This window comes from Anser cygnoides, chromosome 16 (genome assembly GCF_040182565.1).
Source record: "Anser cygnoides isolate HZ-2024a breed goose chromosome 16, Taihu_goose_T2T_genome, whole genome shotgun sequence".
In the NCBI taxonomy this organism is placed as follows: Eukaryota; Metazoa; Chordata; class Aves; order Anseriformes; family Anatidae; genus Anser; species Anser cygnoides.
Genome location: NC_089888.1, coordinates 4,970,731 through 4,994,748, shown reverse-complemented (window position 1 = coordinate 4,994,748; position 24,018 = coordinate 4,970,731). Strand labels below are relative to the sequence as shown.

The 24,018-nt window shown below is 40.3% G+C and overlaps 1 protein-coding gene and 1 long non-coding RNA gene across 6 annotated transcripts in view; one reads left to right on the top strand and one right to left on the bottom strand.

The window, feature by feature from the left end:
• The window catches only part of LOC136786477 (uncharacterized), a 29,523-nt gene extending 11,399 nt beyond the window's left edge, over positions 1 to 18,124 (bottom strand). Inside the window, exon 1 of the long non-coding RNA XR_010825238.1 lies at positions 17,575 to 18,124. This is a non-coding gene — a long non-coding RNA (uncharacterized lncRNA). The remainder of the gene's footprint in view (positions 1 to 17,574) is intronic.
• PHACTR3 (phosphatase and actin regulator 3) overlaps positions 17,424 to 24,018 on the top strand; it is a 104,763-nt gene continuing 98,168 nt past the window's right edge. Inside the window, exons 1-2 of one of the 5 annotated variants that reach the window (XM_066978198.1) lie at positions 17,470 to 17,609; positions 18,889 to 19,030. In XM_066978198.1, the coding sequence (XP_066834299.1) occupies positions 18,919 to 19,030 (112 nt within the window). In that variant the 5' untranslated portion in view covers positions 17,470 to 17,609; positions 18,889 to 18,918. Of the gene's footprint in view, positions 17,610 to 17,690; positions 17,871 to 18,888; positions 19,031 to 24,018 lie in introns of those variants that run through there. The other 4 variants (XM_013188936.3, XM_013188937.3, XM_013188938.3 and 1 more) reach the window with 4 other exon arrangements.

Genomic DNA, 24,018 nt, shown 5'->3' with positions numbered 1-24,018 from the left:
TTGTTTCTCCTTGTATAAGGTTTCTAATACATAATTTTGTTATCAGAATCTATCAAGAAGAATGACTCATGGGAAGCAAGGTGAGTCTGTTCAACACAACTCTATGAACCAAAGTCTTCAATTGAACTCACAGCATTATGAAGCTTTAACGGACTCCTATAGACTGTTCTCTCTGCTATCACTTTCAATAATACAATTCTATTCCAGGAGTCACAAAATAACAAATGGTTCCTCGGCTGCTTAGTTTGAGTGATGCTATATAGCAAAGCTTACTTTTTGGCTAGTTTTCTTATACATTTTATATAAATTGACGTGAAAAGAAGGAAGGAAAGGGAGAAACTATAACATTCTAATTTTGTTACTGAATGTTCAGGCTAAAGACCTACTAAACTGTCTAATTCTGCCACTGTGGCTTTTTTTTTTTAAATAGCATTTTATCTTGCAGTCTTGCTTTAACTCTCTGTAGTGAGAAGTGTTCCTTGACTTGCCATTATACAGCATGACACGTCTTGATGCCAGAACATTTGTTTCTGAGTTTCCACTGAGTTAGCATTGGTTTTGGTAAATGTCACGTTTGTTGAACATGACCAGCTGTTGTTAAAACAGCACAAGCTGAGTTGGTTGACTCCCAGAGACGCGTGATACCATTATTCTGGTCAGCATGGTATTCCATGCGTATCATTTTTTCTCCAAAGACGGGAAAGTGACCTAAGTGGTGGCTAGCCTATGGTCTCTTCTGTGCAAGAGGGGAAAAGGTAGCTTTCTCAAGTGATGATCACCTGCCAATAATTCGTTGTTAGTAGGTACAAAGCACATATATTAAGAACATTAAGCTAAAAGCCAACAGTCTCATTCTGTTAGGTATACGAGACATTTAAGTGCTCCAACATTTCTCAGGTGGCGACGGTTATGTACATGAGAGCCTTTCATAGTATCAAACCCCAGTTCACATCTCATTTGGGAGGCAGAGTTTTCCAATTTTCAGCTGTTCTGTAGCAGGGCTGCACACAGTAGTGATGCTTGCTGAATGACCATTGTACACCAAGGAGATAGAGATCTACATAACACTTAGCCTGAGTAGGACCAGGCTGTGCTGCATGTACAGCATGGCCTTCAGGCATTTGCTGTGCTGCACAAATTCCTTGGCTGCAGGATAAACTTAGCCAGCTGACTGTAACTACAGAGCCTGCAGGCAGCTCCCACTTAGTATCAATGACTACACCACCTCCACAGCCTTGCCTTTATCTAAAGTGCAGCAAGAAGTTCTCACACAAACATCCTTTGCTTAACATTAGAAATGTTGAATAGAATTGTTTTCTTGTAAGAAAATCCTATAATAGCTCAGATAACCAAAATGGGAAGATGTCTTCTATGAGCAGGTTCACATGGTGCACTTGATGCCACTCGGCTTCCTAGCATATAAAAGGACATATTATCTGCATTACCATCTCTGTAGAGTGTTATAGTGTTAGCTCTAATAAATACCATTTTCAGTGATACCTTAGAGCAGCTGAGTGCCTTTCTTACTGGGATTATAATGGACCAGCACCTCCTGGTGCAAAACATGTATTTGTAGATTATACCTTGCTAAGTAAGAGATCTGAATAACATGGAAAAAAAAAATCAGTTCCTTTTTGTTCATTATGCTAAAAGATAGCTGGTAGGATTAGAATTTTTCAGGTAGCTCTGACATACTCCATTGATTAGCCAATACCATACACTCCCTATTACCTGTTCTTGACTATTTTTCTCCTCAGAAAAGCATAATCCCTTCTGCAACAGGACATTCTGGGAAGAGAGGGCTTATTCTCGACATTAATTTATACCACAAAAGATAACTCAGTATTGAGGAAAACAACCATGTGACTCACACCAGTTTAAGACTCCAGAACCCTAAAGGGAAATATAGAAACATTTTTTTTTCAAGTCCAGTTAAGGTTTGGGCTTCAGGTATTTGGCAGAAGAAGAGTAAATATTTTATAACATTCCTTTGCATGTATGTGAACGATATATTAGCTCTTGTGGTCCATAGGAGTAACTTTTCTACTCAGTTTGGCAAGCTGATACTTTCCTAATCTTGACACTTGACCTCAAAGATGTATTACACATGCTTTATTATTATGCTTTAAGACTTAGCAGTGCTGTAGCCTTATTCCTGTTAGTTAACTGAAATATCTGCTCCTATGTTCTCTGTGATAAAGCTCTCTCACTGGCAGAGGACCAACTGACTCACAAGATCCTAAACTCATTGTGTCACATCACATCTAACCGCTGTGCTCCTCCTCAGATGGGAGCGCATAACATTAACTGAAGAATTTCTGTTAGTGCCCAGAGAGTACTAGCATACACTGAAGTCAGTTGAAACTTCCACTCACTTAAGTACAAAGCTGTCTTTTAAAAAAAAAAATTTAAAACTTGAAGCAAAACAGGGGCGTTTGGGACACCAGTAAATACAATAGCTCCTGTAGGAATGTTTGCAGGAAACTCTTAGAAATAATCCAGGTCCAAGATTTCCTAATAAAGCCTGGGAAAATTCCTTGAATGGTTTCACATCTAGGAAGGGAAACTCCCAGAACACCACATGAAATATTTCAGGTTTCAGATCCAGAAATCCCCATAAGGAGGGAGAAAATTTATAGATCCAGTAAACCTTAGAAAAGGTCTCAGTCCTAGAGACTAGGACTAGAATTCCTAGAAAGGTTATCACTCAGGAATTCCTACAAAAGCCAGGGAAATACCTAGAACAGTTCTAGGTCAATTAATTCCAAGACAAGTTGTCAAGAGTTTTCCTAGACTTTCAATACACTAAGCATAAAAAAGGTCTCAGTCTTGATATTCCCAGAAAAGTTCTTGATCCACAGTCCTAGAAATGCCAGGAAATCTCCTAGAAAGACCCAAATATTCCTGAAAAAGTTATAAGCTTCAGAACTTCAAGGTCTGTGAAAATTCCTAAAAAGTTTCAGGAACTCCTAGAAAAACTAGGAAGATTCTTACAAATCTCTCATAACTCCTAAAAAGATTTTTCAACCTGAAATACTGAGAAAGCCTGAGAACCCACCTAGCAGGTTATAAGCATTTTTAGCACAATTATAGACAACGTCTCCCATAGACATCATCTCCCACCAAATTCCTAGAATGTCCTGGAGAAGTCTACTAAGCTACAGGAATCCACAGGAATGCTCTACATACAGTAGAGCAGTTCCAGGAATTCCTAGAACTATTTTAAACACCCAAGTTCCTGTAACACCCCAGGGAATTCCTATAAAACTCCAGAATTTCCTAGAAATGTCTAAAGAGTACAGGGATAATTCCTAGAAAGCATGTGAAAAATTTCTAGAGAGCACCAGGGCATTCCCAGAAAGCACCCAAAAAAAATCCTAGGAAAACATTGAGGAAATTCCTGTAAAGCTCCCCATGGGAATTCCTAGAAGTACTTATGCTAAGTCCTAAAAAGCAGGTAGGAAGATTCATAGAAAGCAATCAAAATGCATTTTTTTTCCTCCCCAACTAGCAATCATTTCTTCTGCTAGCCCCAGGTCCTGAACTCTTTATAGATCTTGAATAAACTCAGGTTGAGCAAAACAAACCAAACCAAACCAAAAAGCAAACAAGCAAACAAAACCCAGTATCATCAAAATTTTCAGAGCCCTTCCTGGCCCTAAGTGGCATTACCTACAAAATCCATTAGACATCATTTGGATAGCTATACTATTGGGAAATTAAGGCTAGGTTTAATCTCTCTATATTAATCAACTTTTACATATTTGCTTGCACATCTTAAAACATAAGAGTCAATTGAATTCATCTACAAATTTTAAGAGTCATGATGATTCCTTAGTTACAAGTTGTGGAACAGATCATAATTTCAATATTTTCATCTACAAATGGTAGAAATGGTACAGTCAGAAAGCAATAATAACACAAAGTGTATAGTTACTGCCTTTTACCTACTGAAGCTAAGCCCACTGAATTCAGAAGAAAAACAATGCAGCATTTTCTCTTTAAATCACCATTTCTAAGAGTTTGCTTAGTTGGGGTGGATTCACCCTATCTTATGGTTTGCTGAATCATAACAATTTGGGATAAAAGTTGCATTTTCTCTCTCTTTTTTTTTTTTTTTGGAAGAACTAAGCAAAAACGGAACTAGATTGATCAAAGGTTACCTACAGAGCATACATCAAAGCACCATTACTCAGTCTCAAAAGAAAAATAGCTCATACATTAATTACTATACTGGTCTTACATTAATTACTATACTGGTCTTTTCCTAGCGAGATAATAGATCCCTGTGAAAATCTTTACTGGGCAGGAACTGGTGAGGACTTTTAACATCAGCATATCAACATTCAAGAGAAATAATTTAATGTGCAAAATAAAAAGCCAGAGGTGCTAAAACCTCAGCCTAATATACTCTATTTTGTGCAAAACACTAGGATTCTTTCGAAATATGAAAAAAACCTTTAACTTCACATTTTATTTTTCTGTTTGGCTACCACACCCTACTTTGGAAAAGATGCAATCACATTGTGCCCTCTAGTGGTTTGTCACTCAAAATACTCTGCATGTAAAAATATGCAAAGTAATCAAACTATTCAACTGTACCTGTCATCAGCCACGACTAAATGAAAGATCAGTGCCTCTCACCAAGGGGGTCAAACCCAGTACACAGGTAATTCTGTCTGATGGCAACAGCTTGTAGAAGTGAACTAGAAAGTCCATTAGTTAAAATTGAGTTTACATTTTAAATGCTAATAAATAGTCAAATATTTCCTGTTTAAATGTGAATAATTTGAGCATTTTAGTATGTCTGCAGACTTTCTGACCCTGAAGCTTTAACAAATCACTGAGAAATGGGGAGTGCCTTAAAGCAAAGACTCAGGTAACACCATGCAGAGAAAAAGGTAACAGTTACATTCACTCTTTTTCTTTGCTCTTAGCATGATCATATTCCTGCATGTTTAATTGTTGCAAACCTGTTTCAGCAACAAAATTCATCGCCTTGTCCAGACACACATGAGCTGGTCAGTGAATACAAAGAGAGTTGGGGGTCGGAGTTTGTAAAAGTTGTCTATTAAGAAATTACCAAGTCTTGGGAGAGAGATAGCAGTTGTGCTTGCTTCAGTCTTCTGCACAGCCCCAAATCTTGTTCTTCCTTAAGGGCTGAAATTAGCCACTAAAGTGCAAGGATGGATGCATCTGGAATTACTAAGAACATGTTTTACAAGTCTGATTGTGCTTTAGGATACTAGGTGTCACACTGATAGATATCAAAGCAGAGAACCTTTTGACTCACAATCTCCAGCTGTGCCAAATTTCTCTCTCATCCTACAAATGGTGGTGCAAGGAGAAAACCATTCCCTTCTCCTCTGTCTAGACTTCTCAGAGGAGACAACCCCATTGCAAAATGGGTGCCTGTTTTGGGCTGAAACACTCATCATAAAACAGGCCTGGGACCATCAACCTTTTCCATCTCCCTGACATTTTCACGTAGGAGCATCATGTGAAGACAGCGCAGGGCCCAGGGAAAAATTCAGTGCATATGTTAAGTTCTGGTTCACTGGGCTGACCTCTCAAGAAAGCTCAGCTCAGCATACAGCCACTAAATGCAGCTGTCTGATACCTGCCCATACAAGTCCCAGCCAACCACGAGCCAAAAAGTAACTGTTAAAATTATTTGCTTGAACTTTATTTGATGTAGGGATTCATTTAAAGTAAAAATACATTTAACTGCATTTCCAAACCTGAATAGCCAAAAATTTGCCTCTAAGAATTTCACAGTATACTTCTTGATTGCCAAAAGCACAGCAGATCAGAATACCGCAAGTGAAAGGCAAATTCTGGGCACCGTACTTTTGATTAGTGTTGAAATACAAAATGTCCCAGACAGCTAACCCACATTCTATTGCAATGCCAAGCCAGAGTGGGAGTTCAGAGAAATGTACTCTGAAAGAAGAAATATCCTGAATTATTCTTAGAGTTGTGCAACACTAAAACACAAACACAGGACTTCTGCTGCTACCAGTTGAATTCTAACCTTGTGATCAAGAAAAAAATGAAATCCAGGAGCACTCCAGTATGATTTCTAATACATACAACTCCATTCTCTTGGCCTTTCAGAAAGCTTTTCTTTATAGCTTTTGGTAACTATGCTTTATTTCTACTTTTCCAGCTACACTGTAAGATTTGTAAGGTAAGATGCAAAAAATCCAAGCCAAGCAGCTCTTAGAATAATAGCCTCACATCGTGAGCCTGACAAGAAAAAAAAGTGAAGTGGAACAATTAAGTTGGATTATGTATTTTAATAGAGAACAAACAGGATAAATGGAATAAAACTATTAAAAGCCACTTTAAGAAATAAGGTGCTAGTAACTGCAGATAAGATACTTGATTTGATATTATCTCAATGCTCATACTGTCCATTTAGAAAAAGGGCTTCAGAGTATGCTCTTTTATACTTGTTGCTTATAATTACAGAGTTTCAGAAAAACTACTGAACACATGACTTCTATAGGTCTAAAAGTTGCATTTCTTTCTCTGATTCATAAAATTTCAAGAGTGGAAAGGATGAGAACAGCTTCACAAATGTTTCAAATTTGCTAACCAAACAGAGTGGGAAAAAAAAAATCCACTAAAATTAACTTGTAAGTGACACTGCAAACCACAGAGTCATCCATAATATGTTGGGAAGTCTTGACTGGATTGGCACTGAAGGACCAGTCCTGAAAAAATAAACCACACAAACACAAATTCCAATACAGAACACAGGCTAAAGTAGGAAGAACTATCCACAGTATGGTAAGCACTGCATTTCTGTGGTATCAGGGCCAAAAAATTAGGGTCTGATAACTGCTAGCTTTAGCAGACTAGTGATCCAGGATTAAGAAAAAATAAATAAATACAAAGACCTGGCTTCTTTTCTACTCCCTTAAAAGAATAAAATGAGGGCAATCAATAGTAAGACATACAAACCACTTGTACAGGCATGAAGACATCCTTTTTCCCCCTTATGGGATAACAACCATTAGTTGTAGTAGCTGTTATTATTTAATATTTAGTAAAAGGGGCAATAATTCTCTTTCTCACTGAAGGTACGGTACGCAAGTCAACGTAGAAACAGTAACTTATGAGTATGCATTTAATTAAATAAAAGCAATAAGGTCAGAGTGGCATGAGTTGACCCTACTGAAGGATTTAGTTTTGAAGGAGAATCTAAGTGTAGACAGCACAAGGCAGGATGTGAAAAAGAAAAAAATAGTTTAAATTAGAAAATTCCTTTCAGACCTAGTTTTTATTTTTAGGGTACTACCCAATGAGACAAGGAAAAGGCTGTGTGGTGGCTGCAGATACTGAAATAACACAAAAGAAAGAAAGCCTATCAACATATCCCCAGAGTACACCATATTATTGCAAGGATTACCTTTTCTTCCAATCATACTAGGTCCTTACTCACTATTATCCTCAACACCTTTCACTTACTACTAAGTACTACCAATCACCTTACTTAGCCTTCAACACCTTATTAAGAAGCAGAATATTTGATGACATGATCTGCTCTGCAGCTGCCAGTTATCGAGAGATAATAGATCAATTGCTATCAATGGAATGGTAAGCAGCTGACTAGAGGATAGTAAATAAAATGAGCAAAATCAAGGTTCAAAACAAATGCAGTTTAGTGGGCCTTCACAAAATGGGTAGCAAACCTGCAGAACTCCTTGCTAAAGTATATTGTGGATGCCAGAAATTTGCAAGGGTTTAGGGGGAGACCAGGCAAGAATTTGGGACAGATATACACTGAGATGTACTCACCCAGCATGAGAAGATTGAAATAGCTGAGGAGCATTAAGAAGAAATATCAGATATGCCCACCCACAGTATCTGCTTGGTCTGCCTCTGGCAGGACACAGGCCTGGCAGGACTTTGTTCCATCTCGGCAGAGCTATTCTTAGCGTAATTGTCCCAGTGAAAAAAACAAGTGCTTCCACTCACTATTACACTAGAAATATTAGGAAAAAAATAAAAGAAAGACATCTTTGAAAAATTCTGCTGCATGTGCTATAGTTCTTGCACAATCTGGGACAGGAGTAGAGGGAGATTTGTAAACTCATTTGAATGTCTACAGATGAAGCGAGGTTGCTGCTTGGCTTGTAAAAATTACTGTTCGAATTCAATACATATCTAGGTAATTTGGGACATTTTGAAATGTCTATGTCTTTAGAATCTTTGATACAGTAAAAACTCAGTTAAGTCTGCCAGTACTTCTCAACCTCCATCACGATAACTGTATCAGAGGCCCATAACGGGTTGGGAATCCCACGGGTACTGTTGTGATACAGAATTGCTTCTGTCATTGACGACTTTCTCAGGACCTCTGAAGTGCTGGTATATAGCAGACTGACTGGAGACTATTATCCTCTACTCGTAGTAACTGACGCATTTCCACAACCATTGGCAATGCTAACACTGCTGTTGTAAAGTGTCAATAAAAAAAATTATACATTGATATTCTTTACTTTAGATGCATTAATAAAGGCTCGATGGCAAAATTAACCTTTAAAAGAATGATGTAATCCTATGGCTCCCTGATAGGGCTGCCAATAATTTCCTGTATACAGTTATGTTTCATAGCGTATTCTCTCTACTCCATCAGATATTTATTCAGCTAAAGAAAGCACTAACCACTGAGGATAAAACCACTACTGAGTGCTTGCGGTATCATCCATTAGCATCATGAGTTTCTTGACAGCACAAAGGACTGCAGACTGCCAATAATAATTAAATAGAGTTCCCCATAGTCTTAAGCAGAGGTCCTCATTGCTCTGAAGAGGAAAATGCAGGTGAAAAATAATAGTAATAATAAACGGACCCAAGCCTGGACCAAGTAACTGTCTTTTAAAGAATTGGAAATATCTCCATATACAATATTTATATGACATTTGTGTTGGGCAGAATACACAAGCTGAGACATTCTTACGTTGTCAGCTGGTCTGCTATTCAACAAGTCCAGCTGGAGGCCTACATGAAGATTTAAGATGTACATACTGTATCATTCAGATGCACACATATAACATCTTTACAAATAGAGAAAAAAATATTTTTGACAGGTTCTGTTAAAAATGCATTAATAATCAGAATTTTTGCAACAGTCACAAAACCAAGGGAAAGGAAGACAAAATGTTAAAATAATTCATGTCTTCTGAATGATTTTTGAAGAAGTAAACCTACTGGTATCTTTCCTGACTGATCTGATTAGACTTGCCATTCTCTAAAATAAATTCTGAAATATTTCCACTTTATTTTATCTGGAGAAAAAAATTAAACAAAACAAAACACACAACACCATCCCTCCCCCTAGTCTGTTAGCTCACTAACCAAGGGTATAATTACCTAAATACAAATCCCACGGGTCATAAAATCCTTAGCTGTAGATGTATGGACATCTTCCTCCAATATGCAAGCCTGCAAATGACTACTGAGATTTATAAGCCATTCATGTACACAATTATTTGCATACTTGGCCAATAATAGCATTCAAGGTCTCTGTATTTCAAATTGGGTTAAATTAAAGCATATTTTTAGACTACACATTAATAATAAAAAACCTAGTTCTGCAACCGGACCTTAGAATTTGAAGGACATAGCCTTGCAGAAGTAGTTTATAGGAGAGAGGCCTGAAAATATCTGTATGTTCTCTGACGATATTAAATTGATCTTGGGAATTCTTTTCCAGTGCACTTTTTAATAACCAGACCTAGAAGGACACATTTGTATAACAACGAGAGGTGTGCAGTAGGGATAACTTCTAACTGAAAACAATGTGACTCTTAACTTGAAAGGCTTTGGGAACAAGCTCTAAATCCCACTCCATATTCCAGTTTACCCATGTCTCTGCTTTCAGTACCATTCCTTGTATTGTCTTTTTGTGTAAACTGGCATCCTTTCCCAGTTACCTAACGTTGCTGTACACTTGCACAGAGGTCACTCAGGTGGTATACAACCCAAATGACTAAAACCTTCTTGTTTACAAACATATTTGTGAGACAAGCATCTGTCTATATGTGGATTTTCCTTGTTGCTCTGGCTTCACAATGGATTATGCCAACAGCTTTGAAATGCTGGAAGCAGCTGGGGCTCTTGGCCTTGCAGAATAAATTTCAGAGCCACATCCAATGTCCTTCAAATACATGAGTAGTACTCCCTTAAATCCGCTCCTCCCCATAATATTTCAGAGTGTTACCTCAACGTACTAGAGAGTGCTAAGCCTGCTTTGCTAGACTGCTACTTTCAGTGTAATTACATGGTAAGAGGACTTTGCCAACAAAATCCCCATAAATTATTTTTGCACAACAGACCCTGCAGAGCTAGTAATTCGCAACCCTGCCAACTGTGCTGATGCAACTCTTCACATGACCATACAGAAAATCTGATCACTGACATAAGCCACGTTAGAAGTGGTACTAAAGGAAAAGGATTGGTTTTTAACCTGGATCTTTTCATTGATTCAGTTTATACCATGGTCCCACAATTATACCGGCACAACTGAGGGAGACAGCAAACTACCCTGCACAGATCAAGGACAATGCAGAACTTCTGAAATTAAATTATTGTTGAAGTCCCCATATCATGTAACTGTTCTCTCAGACTGTTTTAAAGAGATGCTCCAGTCTTAGTAAAGATACTTAGTCCGAAGGTGTTCACCTGACTACAGCCTACTGCTGTCCAGAAGCCAAGCTGACAAAGTGCATTTTACAACAGAACTGCACTACAGAGATTCCCACGATTATTTTTTTCTGATTTTCCTTATGCCAATGACATAGTCTCCATCTTTGAAGTCATGGAACAGAACATCCAATTAATTCTGTCTGGGGCTAACTTTTCTGCTTAAAAGTTTACTATTAAAAACAATCCTAGAAAAACAACCACTACCTCTGTCCACCAAATAGTCTTCAAATTGCTAAGAAGCCTGCCCTTCCAAAATTTGCAGCAAGATGGCACCGGTGCCATTAAGAAGCAGCATACTAAACTGCAATACTGCAGGCAAGCAGAATGTTTTAAGACTGCCTGCTGCCATGGCAACATTCACAACTGACAAAAAAATGGTACTGAAAAAGTAAAAAAGAATTAGCTCATTTTTTGCTGAAGAATGATTTCTCAACATGACTTACTACATCTGCAAAAGAGCAGAAGCACAACCTCTGTAGTAATAATCTTACTGCACATGCATATTTTGCCTAAATGAGGACAGAAAACACTAAATAAGCCCTCACTTTATCTTTTAGAATACAGTAACTTCACCGTGTGTTAGTGGGAATGGTATTCAGTCTGTATTTTCCTTAAAAGTAAACTAAAAATTCCAGAAAATTATTTGTAGCTGTCCTCTTTCCCTTCTCAAGTGTTCCCTCAGGAATTGGTTGAGCAGGAAACTGAATGAACGGAGCCATCCTAAAGAATACTCTATCCCAGACACACATAAGACTATGTAGCACACAGGAGTACTCAGACAAGTACAAAAGATCAAGTACCACAGAGACTGAACCACTGCGTTCCCCCCCAGGGAAGCTAAAAAGGCAAGTTCAATTCTCTTAAATGAGTCCTGCACGCTGCAGCTCTGCTGCCCCTTCTGCTCCACTGGGTAACACCCGAGTAGGAGAATTGGAACCCGAGTCTATGACTTCTGAAGAGCCATGTAATACACAACTACCATCTCAAAGGAGATATTGTGCTGCTAATTTGAACCTTGTTTATTAAGAGTTCTGATCAAATCAATTGTTCATTCTCTCAGCTCCTGACCAACTCTAGACTTCCTGTATGTCCCCCATGAAGACAAGCCCAAGTTAGCTCCCAGTTATATGAGGTTGCGTCTTCTGTGAGATGCTCACAACTTCTGGCTATTATGGTCTTCATTAGATTTCAGGTCCCCAAGAAATGCAAACTGTGATTTACTGAAGGAAGCTCTGTCACTAGTTTCATCTACCACTGGCCCCCAAAGTATTTTGACTCTGCAACGGCCAAATTTCTTTCGTATTGAGGTCTGCGTGAAGCACCTGTCAAAATCAGGTGTCACACATGAAATGAAACTGATATAAAAATGACATCAGAACGCCAGTGAAGTAAATGTTGAAACCTGCACTAACATGAGTGGAATCAGAATTCTGTCCTGCAACTAACTCTATGTTAAAGATTCCCCAACTCTCATCCAAGTAGCACAGAACACCATGCTTCCCTTCCTGCTTCTGCTGACAACTCAAAGATCTTTGCTCTTTGAATTAAGGCGAAAAGGTTATAAATAAAAAATATTCCAGAACTGGTAACAGGAAGGTGGGATCTAATCAGAATACACTGTATGAATACAATAAATCATAAAAAGAAAAGACATCTCTGATAACAGTGCATTCCTGAAAAAAATGAGCTGTGTTGCTTCTACAATAGGAACACTTCCAACAGCAAAACAAGAAGTCTTCTTTCTGCATTTATATTTTCTAATGGAATGCCATTGACTGGCAATGCTGTTAGAGACCGTGAGGTGCCCGCAGGCGTGGTGCCACCTGCCTCTGGCACCCGGTGCCGCGGGGCAGCAGCTGCGCTCCGGGCCCACGGGTGGCTCCGGGGAAAGGCGCCGCAGAGGGGACTCCTGCGGGGAAGGTGGAATGAAGGCAGCGGGAAGGTTCCCTGCCGGGGGAAGAAGCCATTCCTGTCATCCTGGACTGTGGGTGTGATAAGAAGTACCTCCCTGGGTTTTCCCATAGGAATGAGCACAGCCTGCTGTCCGAGTGATGCCGGCCATGGCTCTTGGACCGCCCATGTCTGCAGTTTTTCATAGTTTTGGATATCTGAGAAGGACCATGGAATAATCTGAGGATGCAAATGAGAATAATGAGGAACTTCCAGCCGTATTCCTTGAGAAAACTGTGCCTATAAAATAGACCCATAGAACAGAATATTCATTCCCCAAAGGCAATGCAGAAAGGAAGATTTGGACCTGCCATGGGAGTTGTGCATACTCCCCTTTCACTCAGCTGTTTTGAAGTCTAAAGGGGAGAAAAATGGAAAGTGAGACTCATCCCCTCGGAGCTTGAACTGGCAGAAGCTATGCTTCCACACGCAACGCCCCCAGCATCACTGGCCTTGACAGCACTGCGGGGGTCCTCCCCGCCTTCCCCACACAGCTGCCTGCTCCTTGCTCCTTACACACAAGTACTAGGCACGGCAATCATGTCCCTAAAACTCCCCGTGAGCCTTCGTGTGGCACAGATAGGAGTTCCCTCACCGGAGATGTGGTGCTGCTGTTACTATTATAAGCTGCGCAGTTCGGAATCAGGGATACAGAGTTCAGAGTATCCCTGGGTACTCTGGGAGTATACAAAGGGAGTATCCCTGGATACTCTGGGAGATACAAAGGGAGTACAGAGCCTCCCTTTGCCATTGCACAGCGGCTTAGAAGGACTATGTGAGAAGAGCTGTTTGTCAAGAAGGCAGGCAGCAGAGCTCAGTGTCTTGCTTCACGTTTTTGCCCGCCTCTTCTTCTCCTTCACTTATAAAATGACAGACAGAGCCCTAGAGCTGTGGAAGAAAGCAAACATGAAAATCAGAAAATCAGATGGGTGATTCCTAGAATAGCTCCTGAGTATCCGAGATGCTAAATGTGAATATGTTCGTGAAACAGCCAATAAACAAGTCTCTCAGGATTATTCATTTTTTATTTGCTTTCCATAGTAGCAACTACATCATCATGCTTTGGAGAAGACATCTTTCAAGTCTTTGTGCTGACAAAGTTGTGACTGCAGAATGATACTTCTGTGTGTACTCAGTGATGTGCATTTATCTTCTTGACAAATAAATGCTCAAAATAGGCCCTATGCCCTCTTTACCATGAATGCATTTGAGGAAGAAAAATACACAAACATGAAGTAAATAGAGACAAGAACCTTTTAAGCACTGGAATGCTCCTCTTTGTTGTTAGTATAAGCATACTGAACCACAACAGGCTGGCAAAAAATCTCAAAAACTAGGTTAAGACTCATAAGCAACAGAACAAATGCTTTCTTGTGCTGCATCTAAGAAAACTGCTCTGAGCAAGGCTATTTGTCCCTCGGTCATCAAAACAATTTTAACATGAAAGCTGATGCTGTTGATCCAAACATATTCTGAACTGATTTTTCTAAATAACAGTACAGAAAGATGAGAACTATCTTCAGTGATCACATACAGTCTTGAGATTGCCAACAATGAGGCTGTTTATTATTCTGCTGAATCAAGAGAAACAGTACTGACATGACTCACCTATTTTTTCCTTCTCTTCAAAGGATTATTTCTTTCTAACACAACTTAGGATTTCTCTCTACATACCTAGATCATGAAACAGAAGTTCAGCTGTCTAAGAAACAGAAGACTCTAACCATGCCAACCACTTGTATCATTGCATTTCTATAAATTATCAAGGGAAGGCACATCAAGTGCATATGCATTAGTTTGCTTGGAGAATATGCATCAAGAAAAATATGGTTTCCCCTTTGTGTTCCTTATGGGAATATGTCATTTTAAGGTTTCTTTCTTTCTTTCTTTCTTTCTTTCTTTCTTTTTTCTTTCTTTCTTTCTTTCTTTCTTTCTTTCTTTCTTTCTTTCTTTCTTTCTTTCTCTCTTTCTCTTTCTTTCTTTCTTTCTCTCTCTCTCTCTTTCTTTCTCTCTCTCTTCTCTCTCTCTCTCTTTCTCTTTCTTTCTTTCTTTCTTTCTTTCTTTCTTTCTTTCTTTCTTTTTCTTTCTTTCTTTCCCTTTCTTCCTTTCTTCCTTTCTCTTTTCAGCTGAATGGACTCCAATTGCAGAAATATCTGCCACTAAGCTAGAAAACTCTCATAACTCTTCATCATAAATATAAAAAGCTAGAGATCCTCTGAGAGGGAAATAAAGATATCAGATCATTGTAGTTTCTCGGAAAATGTTGCAAACTTGTTTACCACAAGACCGCTACAGTCAGCAAATAAAAGGAAAATCATGTTACTACTAATAGTTGTTCTGATCCTGCAAATATTTGTGTTTGTGACATTTATGGAATATCACATAGCAAAAGGGAACTTAAGGGCAATTTTTCAAGTGTTAATACCCACAGCTAGAACCAGGCTTAGTTTCATTTTAATTTCAGAGGGATTTACAAATCAATATACATACAATATATTAGTTGGTGCTTGCCTTTATCAACTTTTATTTACTTCTGTGAAAATGCTCTGTTCCTTTTGGCATTGGTCCTTTGATATGAAGAAAACACTTTGCCATCATTTGCAATCATGCATAATTTTTACACAACAGACATTATTTAGCCACATAGGCTTAAACAATTTAACACAATTCATTTTTTCTTGTACCCCCTCTCCCAAATGTGATGATGGCTCATTTGGAAACAAGGTGGCCTAGGGGCAGCTCTGTCAGCTGGCATGCACAATGCCTAGGATTTATTCCCAGATTGAGCCTCTTGATGCTTGGCTTGGCAGGAATGAGAGACAATTAAATATTTTAACTAAGTTGAATCAGCAAGGCAGATCCTAGCCTTGTTTGACTGATTTCTACCTGATAATATTTTATGATCCAAGGGGACCCCATCAAGTGCCCTCTACAGAGGCAAGCAGTATGTGCGTTGGTTAAAAAACAAACATCTTGTGTGTTTTAGAGGTTACTAACGTCATCTCTGAGATATTCTTTCTTGGTCTGAAACTATTTTAATACATTTGTCTTGCACTTATGCCTAAATCTGACGTGGAACTCCATGTTTTATACCAGAAATCAATACTATTCTTCAGTGCAGAAGGAAGGGGCATCAATTAGTACAGACAGAACTTCACAGAATTCACTAGAAGCCATCAACATTTTCTAGCATGACCCAAAAGCTACCTAAAGACAAGAAATAAAACTTATGACTTCTTTTTAAGACTAGGCAGAAGATTTGGCTTATTATTTGACTATAAGGGGTAGATTTCTGTCTTGAGAACTGGACCCAGTACCTGTATCAGACCGCTCTCTGTATGCACAGAAAAATCTATTGCAAGTCATTTTTAGAGTTCATGACTCCCTTTCAAAGTTGAGTCACAGTAACTCAAAAGCTTGGCTCTAGGAGAAAAAGGGTACAAAAAACACTGTAATATCTTTAAACCATCCCTTAAACAAAATGTTCTGGTTTTAATTGTTTATTTGATTCCTTGGGAATGTTTTATAGTGTGATAAAAATGGCTCATTTAGCTGTCCTTTTGGAATTATGATGAGCCGCTTAACTCAAAAGGCTTGGAAGAAATTACAATAATTGACATTGAAGATGCGTCAAGATAGCAACATTACGCTCTCAGAAAGTTATCAAATACCCTTGCTGCCTTAATTTACTCCATCACATTAGGATACGGCTTTGATTACATTACCCTACATGCTACTTTTTCCGTAGGATCTACCTTAAGAATCAAAGCCGGAGGGGACAGTACTCACTGAACGAGGAGCTCGTCGATATTTTGCTTTTAATGTTTTATTCAACTTTTTTGTTATCACGAGGTACTGAAGCGCAGCTATGCCAGGAGTTCGCCCCAACCCTGAGCAGACCCACCAGTACAGCCGTCCTGGGGCCTCACCAACCTCAGGGAACACCCAGCCCCAAAACAACTCCCTACAGCAAGGAATGCACTCGGTCAACTTTGAAACTCCTCCAAGACAAAAAGGCAAGGGTGCTTTGTATTATAGACGTGACGGATTTTAAATGTTAAACCACCACCAAACCGCTCCATTTGCCCCGAGCTTCCAGAAATGACTGAAATGAGCGCCCAGGGACCCTCCCCCCGAGCGGAGGTGCCGTTCAGAGCCCGTCCGCGGCACTTTGTGAGGCGGAGGGGTGGAAGCTCCCCTCAGGGCGCTCCCCTCAGGGCGGCCGCTCCCGCCCGCGCCCAACTCCCCTCAGGCAGCCCGCGGGCGAGGCGGGGCGGCCCGCGCGGCCCCTCCCCACATCACGTGCCCCACGGCGGGGCGGGGCCGCGCGGCGGCGGCGGCGCGCACCTGCGGCTCCCTCCGCCTTTGTGCGGTGCAGGTGCGGCGCTCCCCCCCCCCCGCCAACGACCCCCGCCCCGCCGTGACGTCAGCGTGCCGCTCGCGGGGCACGATGGGAGAATCCCGATGCGCGGCGCCTTGAGGCGGCCCCGGCAGCGGCGCTCGGCGGGGGGGGGGGAGCCCGGGAGGGGCGCCGGCGGGGGGGCCGGGCCGGCGGCTGGCTGCCCGGCTCATCCCCAGCCCGGCCGGCGGCATGGCCCAGCCACCCCCCTGAGGCGGCCGGAGCCGCCCCCCGAGCTGCCGGTGCCGGCGGAGGCGCCCCGCCGCGCAGCCCGCTCGACGGCGCCGGGGAGGATGCTGCCGCGGCTGGCCCTGCCCGGCTGACGCCCCCCGCCCCGTCCCCCCGGCCCCGTCGTTTCTCCCCCCCACCCCATCCCCCGGCCTCCGCCGGCTCCATGAGCGCCTCGGCCCGCCCCTGAGCTCCCCCCGCCCGATGGCCGCGTCGGAAGAAGGCACCGGCTGCTTCCCCCCGCGGGGCAGGTCGCACAGCGACCCCAGCGTCCTCACCGAGCCCGCCGCCGCCGCCGCCGGGGAGCCCGCAGGTAACGGCCCCGCGCCCCCCGCCCCGCTCCGGGCACCGGCATCCCCCGGGGAGCGGCGGGGCGAGGCGGCCGGCGGGCAGCGGGGCGTTGCGGGGCCGTGGGGCGGGGGGAGCGGGGTCACCATGGAGATGGGGGAAGCCGAGGCCGACCGAGGGGCTTTCTGCCCCCCGAAGGTAATTTTCGCCTCGCGGGGAGCGGTGTAATCGGCTTAGGGAGCGTGGTCGCGGAGGGGGGTGCTGGGGGCACGCAGCTCAATTGGTGGTACGTAAAGAGGATATGGTGATGAGGGTGTTTTTTTTTTTTTTTTTCCTTAATGATGTTTTCAGCTTAACTTCACTTTGAGGTATAATTGTAAACGTCTGTTGTTGGTGACTCAGTCGTTTCACATTGTCAGAATCTAAGCAGCGATGTCCCCTTCAGAGAGAGGGGTAAAAAAACAACAAATAACAGCATCACTTTAATGTGATGTGATTGCAAGGAAAGGCCCAACAACAAGCTGGAAGCAAAGGTGAAAAGCACTGGGCCATGTGAATAGATCTTCATGGAAGAGCTGGAAGGTTTTGCTGGGAGGAAAGGAGTAATCAACATAGCAGGACACAATGAGTGGGGTGTTGATCATCTCTGCCCATTACAATGAATAGGAAACCTAGGAATGGCTTTGGGGTTTGGGTCAGGCACCATCAGCCTGAAAGAGACAGTCCCTGGATGCAGTCTTGGACTGAACTTTGGTTCTGGCCCTTGTCAGGTTACTGAGTAAATAAGATATTCCAGGTTTTTTTTGATAAACCAGCTACGCTGCTTCCTTCTGAGCCAATGAGAATATTAATATTTAACCATTTTAAGTTATCTCATTTATTTGTTTTCTCGAGTAATTCTGAGCACCTTGCTTTGGACTGAAATACAAATTAAATTAAGGAAAACAATAGATGATTTATCCCTGATGCCCAACTGTTCCGATACCCTAAGTAAAGGGAACAAAGGACTCTTCTAACGTGAACTGCTCGACTCACTCCCAAAGGGGCGATCTTGCCTGAAAGGAATGTATGTTTCTGCCGTTTGATTTCTGAAAGCAGAAGTGGCTAATGAAAAGAAGATATATGCAATCTCACTTTTAGTCCTCTGTGTTATTTTCTGCTAATCAATTATTTTGACCTTTGTGAAATATACAACAAAGAAAGTACACAACATGTCCGACACGTAGACAAAGATATAAATATTCTACTTTTTGTAAGGAAAAGGAGCTATCAATACTAAGTAGCATTTTTTCCCCCTAATACAGATTTCATCAGATAAGACAGTGTCCCATTGCATGGCAGAAGCTATACTAATATGCAAGAAAAGATGTCTTTTATGGTATCATTATATACATACAATACGTGGAGAGAAACAAAAGGTGATAAATGACTGTGGGTTTTGTCCAGGTAGGTATAAATAGTTGGTAGTAGAGTTAGCGTGTTTGGTAAGCTTTTCAGGTTTTCAATATACAAATTTAAATTTGTTTATCAAATAGTATTAAGCACATGTATGTTCCAAACTAATAATAAATTGAACACAAATTACTTATTTAAATAATATTTTACCCATATTGTAAGTAATCAGTCTTGAGTAATTTAATGCAATCAGCTACTCAAAAACCTGAAACATTATTTATACTACTGTAAGCATTCTATATGCTAAACTGTACAATTGTACTTTATTTTATATGTTATTCTGGAAAACAATTTTGTCATTAGATTATCAACATAATCATCTATAGACTCTCAAGTCAAAAGAAAGTCTTAGGAGCATTAAATGGTAAGAAGTTTGTGTTTATATCCCAATCCTACTCACAGACAAGTCTTGTAGAGAAGTAAGTTTGAACATGTAGGATTCCTTGTTCATTTAATAATGAACATAACGCATAATGAAATGCATAACAGGCATTTTCATATACAGTTAAATCATAAAGACAAATACACTAATAGCAAAACAATAGTCACTGAAGGGACACTACAGAAACAATTCAACTTTTGTATGGCGTTGGAATAATGCTATATTCTTACCAGAGATTTAGTCTTGTTTTGCAACATTGTTTTGAATGCATGATGAGGTCAAGAATCATTCTGCACCAATTCATTTGGCTATGTCTACCCTATGAAAGGATATCAGGGTTGAAAATGTGGTGGGAGATGAAGCCAACCTATCTCCTAAAGATTTTCCCGGTGTTCATGTTTGTTTGTTTTAATAGACATAACTTATATTCTTGAACAGCAGAATTATAGCTTTTTTTCTTTTTTAGCCAAGCTTTATCCAGGAGAATTTTCAATGATGCTAAACTGCTAATGTATAGGTGGAAGCATATAGCTCTTAGTGATTTTCATGTGTTAGTCTAAGAAAATTCTCTGATGCAATGCTTCCTTTTCCTTTCTGTTTCAAGACACCAGCTTAACAATTGCACTGACTGTACAAAGCATGGTTACAAGACTTGCTGGCTGTCCTGCAAGTTCAAAAGCCTTTATCACTGGACAATATAATGTCTTTTTAGGTGATACTGAGCAATATCAACATCAGACTCGAGGAACTTAGGATGAACAGACTGCAGATGGCAAGTGTCAGTTCACCTTCCTATTGTAATCTGGTTAGCTTTCATTTGCAATTATTTGATGAACTGTTGCTTGAGGTCAAATCTCAAAGGGAACTTCCCATGTGAGAAAAAGCTCTTTTTTTTTTTTTTTTTTTTTTTTAAGGACTCGCTCTGCTTCCAGATTGAAATAACTAAGTAACTGGCTGGTTCAAATAGCCTTAGATCTTTACTATGAAAGGAAAGAAGGTAGAAAAAAAATGTGAGAAGTTCTGGACATTCACAATCCTGACCGATGCCAGCGGCAGCTGCAATTACTCCAAGCCTTGAACAATCAAGACTTCATGATAAAGCTTATTATCTACTGTGATTTTCTTTACAAAGCAATCACTGTAGAAATGAAAAGCTATTCTATAACCTTGGTTTACAAGAAGAGATGTAATCTTTACAGACTACAGTGAATTTCATCACATGTAAAAAAAAAAAAAAATTAACACATTACTAACATCTTATTAAATGTTCCTGTAGTAAATAAAATAAACAAGGTGTTCAGTAAGCTAGACTAGAGGCACTTAATAGCTACTTATTCTAAAACAGAAATACAAATTTGCTGATTTAGATTCTTCATATGCAACTTTAATTAAACAGCAGCTCCTCACAGTGACCAATTAAGACACCACAGCCGTGGTCTGAGAAGAAAATATGGACTAAGTTATCTGTGGCAGGCTCCACTGACAAATAGGTAATTTCCTCCAGCATTTAAATGGTACGTATAGTTCCTATTCTTAGCATAGGGAATACTGGAAACAGTATGAGAAAGGCAGGAAAGAATCAGTGTTCCTTTGTTTTAATTGAATTAGTAATTCTCTCCTTTAAGATAAAATAATGCACTTCAGCCTGTGATTTAAGCAAACTATTTTATGGCTGGTGAGCAATATTTTATGAGCAAGCCCAGCAAATGTTGGTTTTTGTATTTCAGTCTTTACTTAAGCACACTGTCGCATTGAGTGTGCAAGAATTAAAAAGGATGCATCCTGAATTTGAGAAACCCACATCAAAATATTTGTCTTGCTTAATTAGAGACTAGACTGTTTTTAAGAAAGTTAATTTAATTTTTTCTTATTATGTCATGACTTTATGCCAGATTCACAAAGAAGAATCACAATTACCAGCTTAATCTGTAAATCCTCGTAGGAGAGATCTCCAAAATCAGAAGCATCTTTCCCTGCTGCCATTAAGACAGCTGTCCAAAATCCCATCATTTTCACTGAGTTCTGGAGAAGGACGGAAAACGCTATTGTATCAGATTCTAGGTGTAAAGATGGAGCTTGCTTGATTGTAAATGGGGTTAGCTCTGAGCTGAAAAACTATTCTAAAAATACCACGTACTTCCATAACTTCAAGGGGAAATTTGGAAGCAGTTATGAAAGCTTAAAACTGATAAAACATTAGCTAAATTCCAATTAAAAAAAAAAAAAAGGTGGTGGAAATTGAGTCAAATGGCAAAGGACAGCAGTCACTTAAGAAAACATAACACAAAGAGGGATATTAATTCCAGTGATCAGAGTTCTGTTTCTTTTCCCTTTCTCTTTCCCTTTTTCCATCTCTCCAGGGAAGGATCCAGAGAGAAAGGAGTGTCTAAAGAGGACAGGGATATGAAATCTGAATCAGATTTGAACATTACCATCTATTTGAGAAACAGTTGCAGGAAACCAAAATATTGCTCTCATTATATCCTTCCAGCAGTCAAAGGGCATAAAAAAGATGGACAGCCTCTTTTGATTCATAGTCATAAGAGAGGGGGCTCCACAGAATGAAGAAGAGCACACTGTGTCAAAGCTACCTGTACTTGAGGAGAGATAACAACCAAGACAATGTGAAAATATTGCCTTATCCCCCTCAGTTTTGGGATAATCCATTTTAATTTGTAGAAGCATATGTTGTATTTTGCTCTCCATGCCGCTACTTTTCCTCCCTGACACCATGCGCTTAAAAGAATGACTTTTCAGGAGCGGCAATACTGAGATTTTCAGTGGACATTGCCAATGGTCTACCATGGCCTCTGTCCCCTCCAGTGCAGGAACTGTACCAAGGCACGGAGCTGCTCTGGTGCCAGCAGCAGTGTTAGCTCTTGGTAACAGCTGTATTTGCACGAGTTCTAGAATGCTGGTTGGAGAAGAGTGATGGAGGCTTCTCAGCCACTACACTATGCTGTGGGGTGCTTCAAGATCTGTCAAGCTAAAGCTGCTTCAAGATAGCTGTTCCAGATATGTACAACTATTTTGTTGCCAGAAACTAATTCCCTTTTTATTTCTTTTGATATCATGTGTAATCAGCAGCACTGAGCACTGAATTAACTCAAGGAGATAAAATTGCATAAAACTTAAAAATCCTTCATTGCTGTTCTTAGTTATTATAATTCAAAAGTTCTGTAGCAGGAACATTCTTGTATTTTTTTTTTTTTTTAGGATGTTGAGTGACTTGACCTGTTATGTTCCTCTCGTTGCCTCTGCCTGGGCTGAAGACAGTCATCACCTGTAACCCAGCAGAGCCTCACAGGCACTGTAAGGCCATCAGGCATTTAAGTAATGCCTGGGGCAGGTCTTAAGGCAATAAAACATCAAGTATAGGAATATTCTGTACTAGGGCTTTTTGTTGTTATTTATTATTATTTTTAAAGCTTTAAGCCAGCCTGGATAGATTGTTGCTCCCTTCATATGCCTACCATTGATTCCTCACAACTTTTTAGTGTTGTTTTATGCCAATAAAGATTTTAATTAACACTAATTGCTGACATATTTCTTCAACAAGTTTGCTCAGTTTGAGTCTTGTGCATGGCATTAGGGGACTTGTTAGCAACTGGTATACATAGGAAAAGCTTAGCTTCTCCTCCTGCACCAGGAAACTAAACAGGTAAACTGCATGATGTTGGAAGCTACTGCCAGGGAAGGTTTGAGAACCCCAACACATATTAAAAGTCCAGTGTAGTAGGTTTGGGCTGCAGATGCTTGTAAGGAGCAAAAAGAAATGGTGCAACTGGAGTGCAGACACAAACTGGTGCCAACTTTTAAAATCTGCTCCAGTGATTTCTTTTTCTGCAAAACTATTCCTTCCAGGCCCATAATTCAGGAAAAACAAAGAAACAATCAGAAAAACAGACTTGTAAAACACACTTGTAATCATGTGTATAAAACGTGCTTAAGACTCAAGGCAATTAATAGCAGAGTGAGTGTCAGGACAGAAGAAGATGCTGCTCATGCCCTGCCTGTCAGTTGGCTGGTGCTGTCATCCTTTTGCAGTCATTGAGATCACTGCAACGTAAATCAGGGACTTGCAGTCTTATCTGTGATACGCTTAGTTGTTGCATAAATTTTCAAATTTGATGCTAACACTTGAGCCAGGCCACCTATTAAATGTATTTTGTTCTACCAGAAATATTTTGGTTTCCATTTCATTTTCTTGTATCACCCAGTCTATTCTGTTAATGAAGTTTGTTTGCCTTGCATCGTATTTCTTCTGAAAAAAGAAGTGTGCCAGGTCTCCTACATCCTTTCCCAACAGTACTAATTTATGACCAAAATTAAATAAGCTTGGAAGTAGCTTTGCTCCAGTTTATGACTTTACCATATTTTTCATATACATGAACCTTTGTGATATTTTAAGTTCTCTCACTCAAAGTCAGAATGTTTCTGATCTAATTCAACAAAAGGGTTCCCAACTGAAACTTACTGTTCCACATATATTTAGTTCCTCGCGTGATACCATAGGGACTATAATGAGGAACACTCAGCAGAGACTAGAAACGTGCAGATATTAATTTACATTCCAGCTTAATATCCCATTTCCACT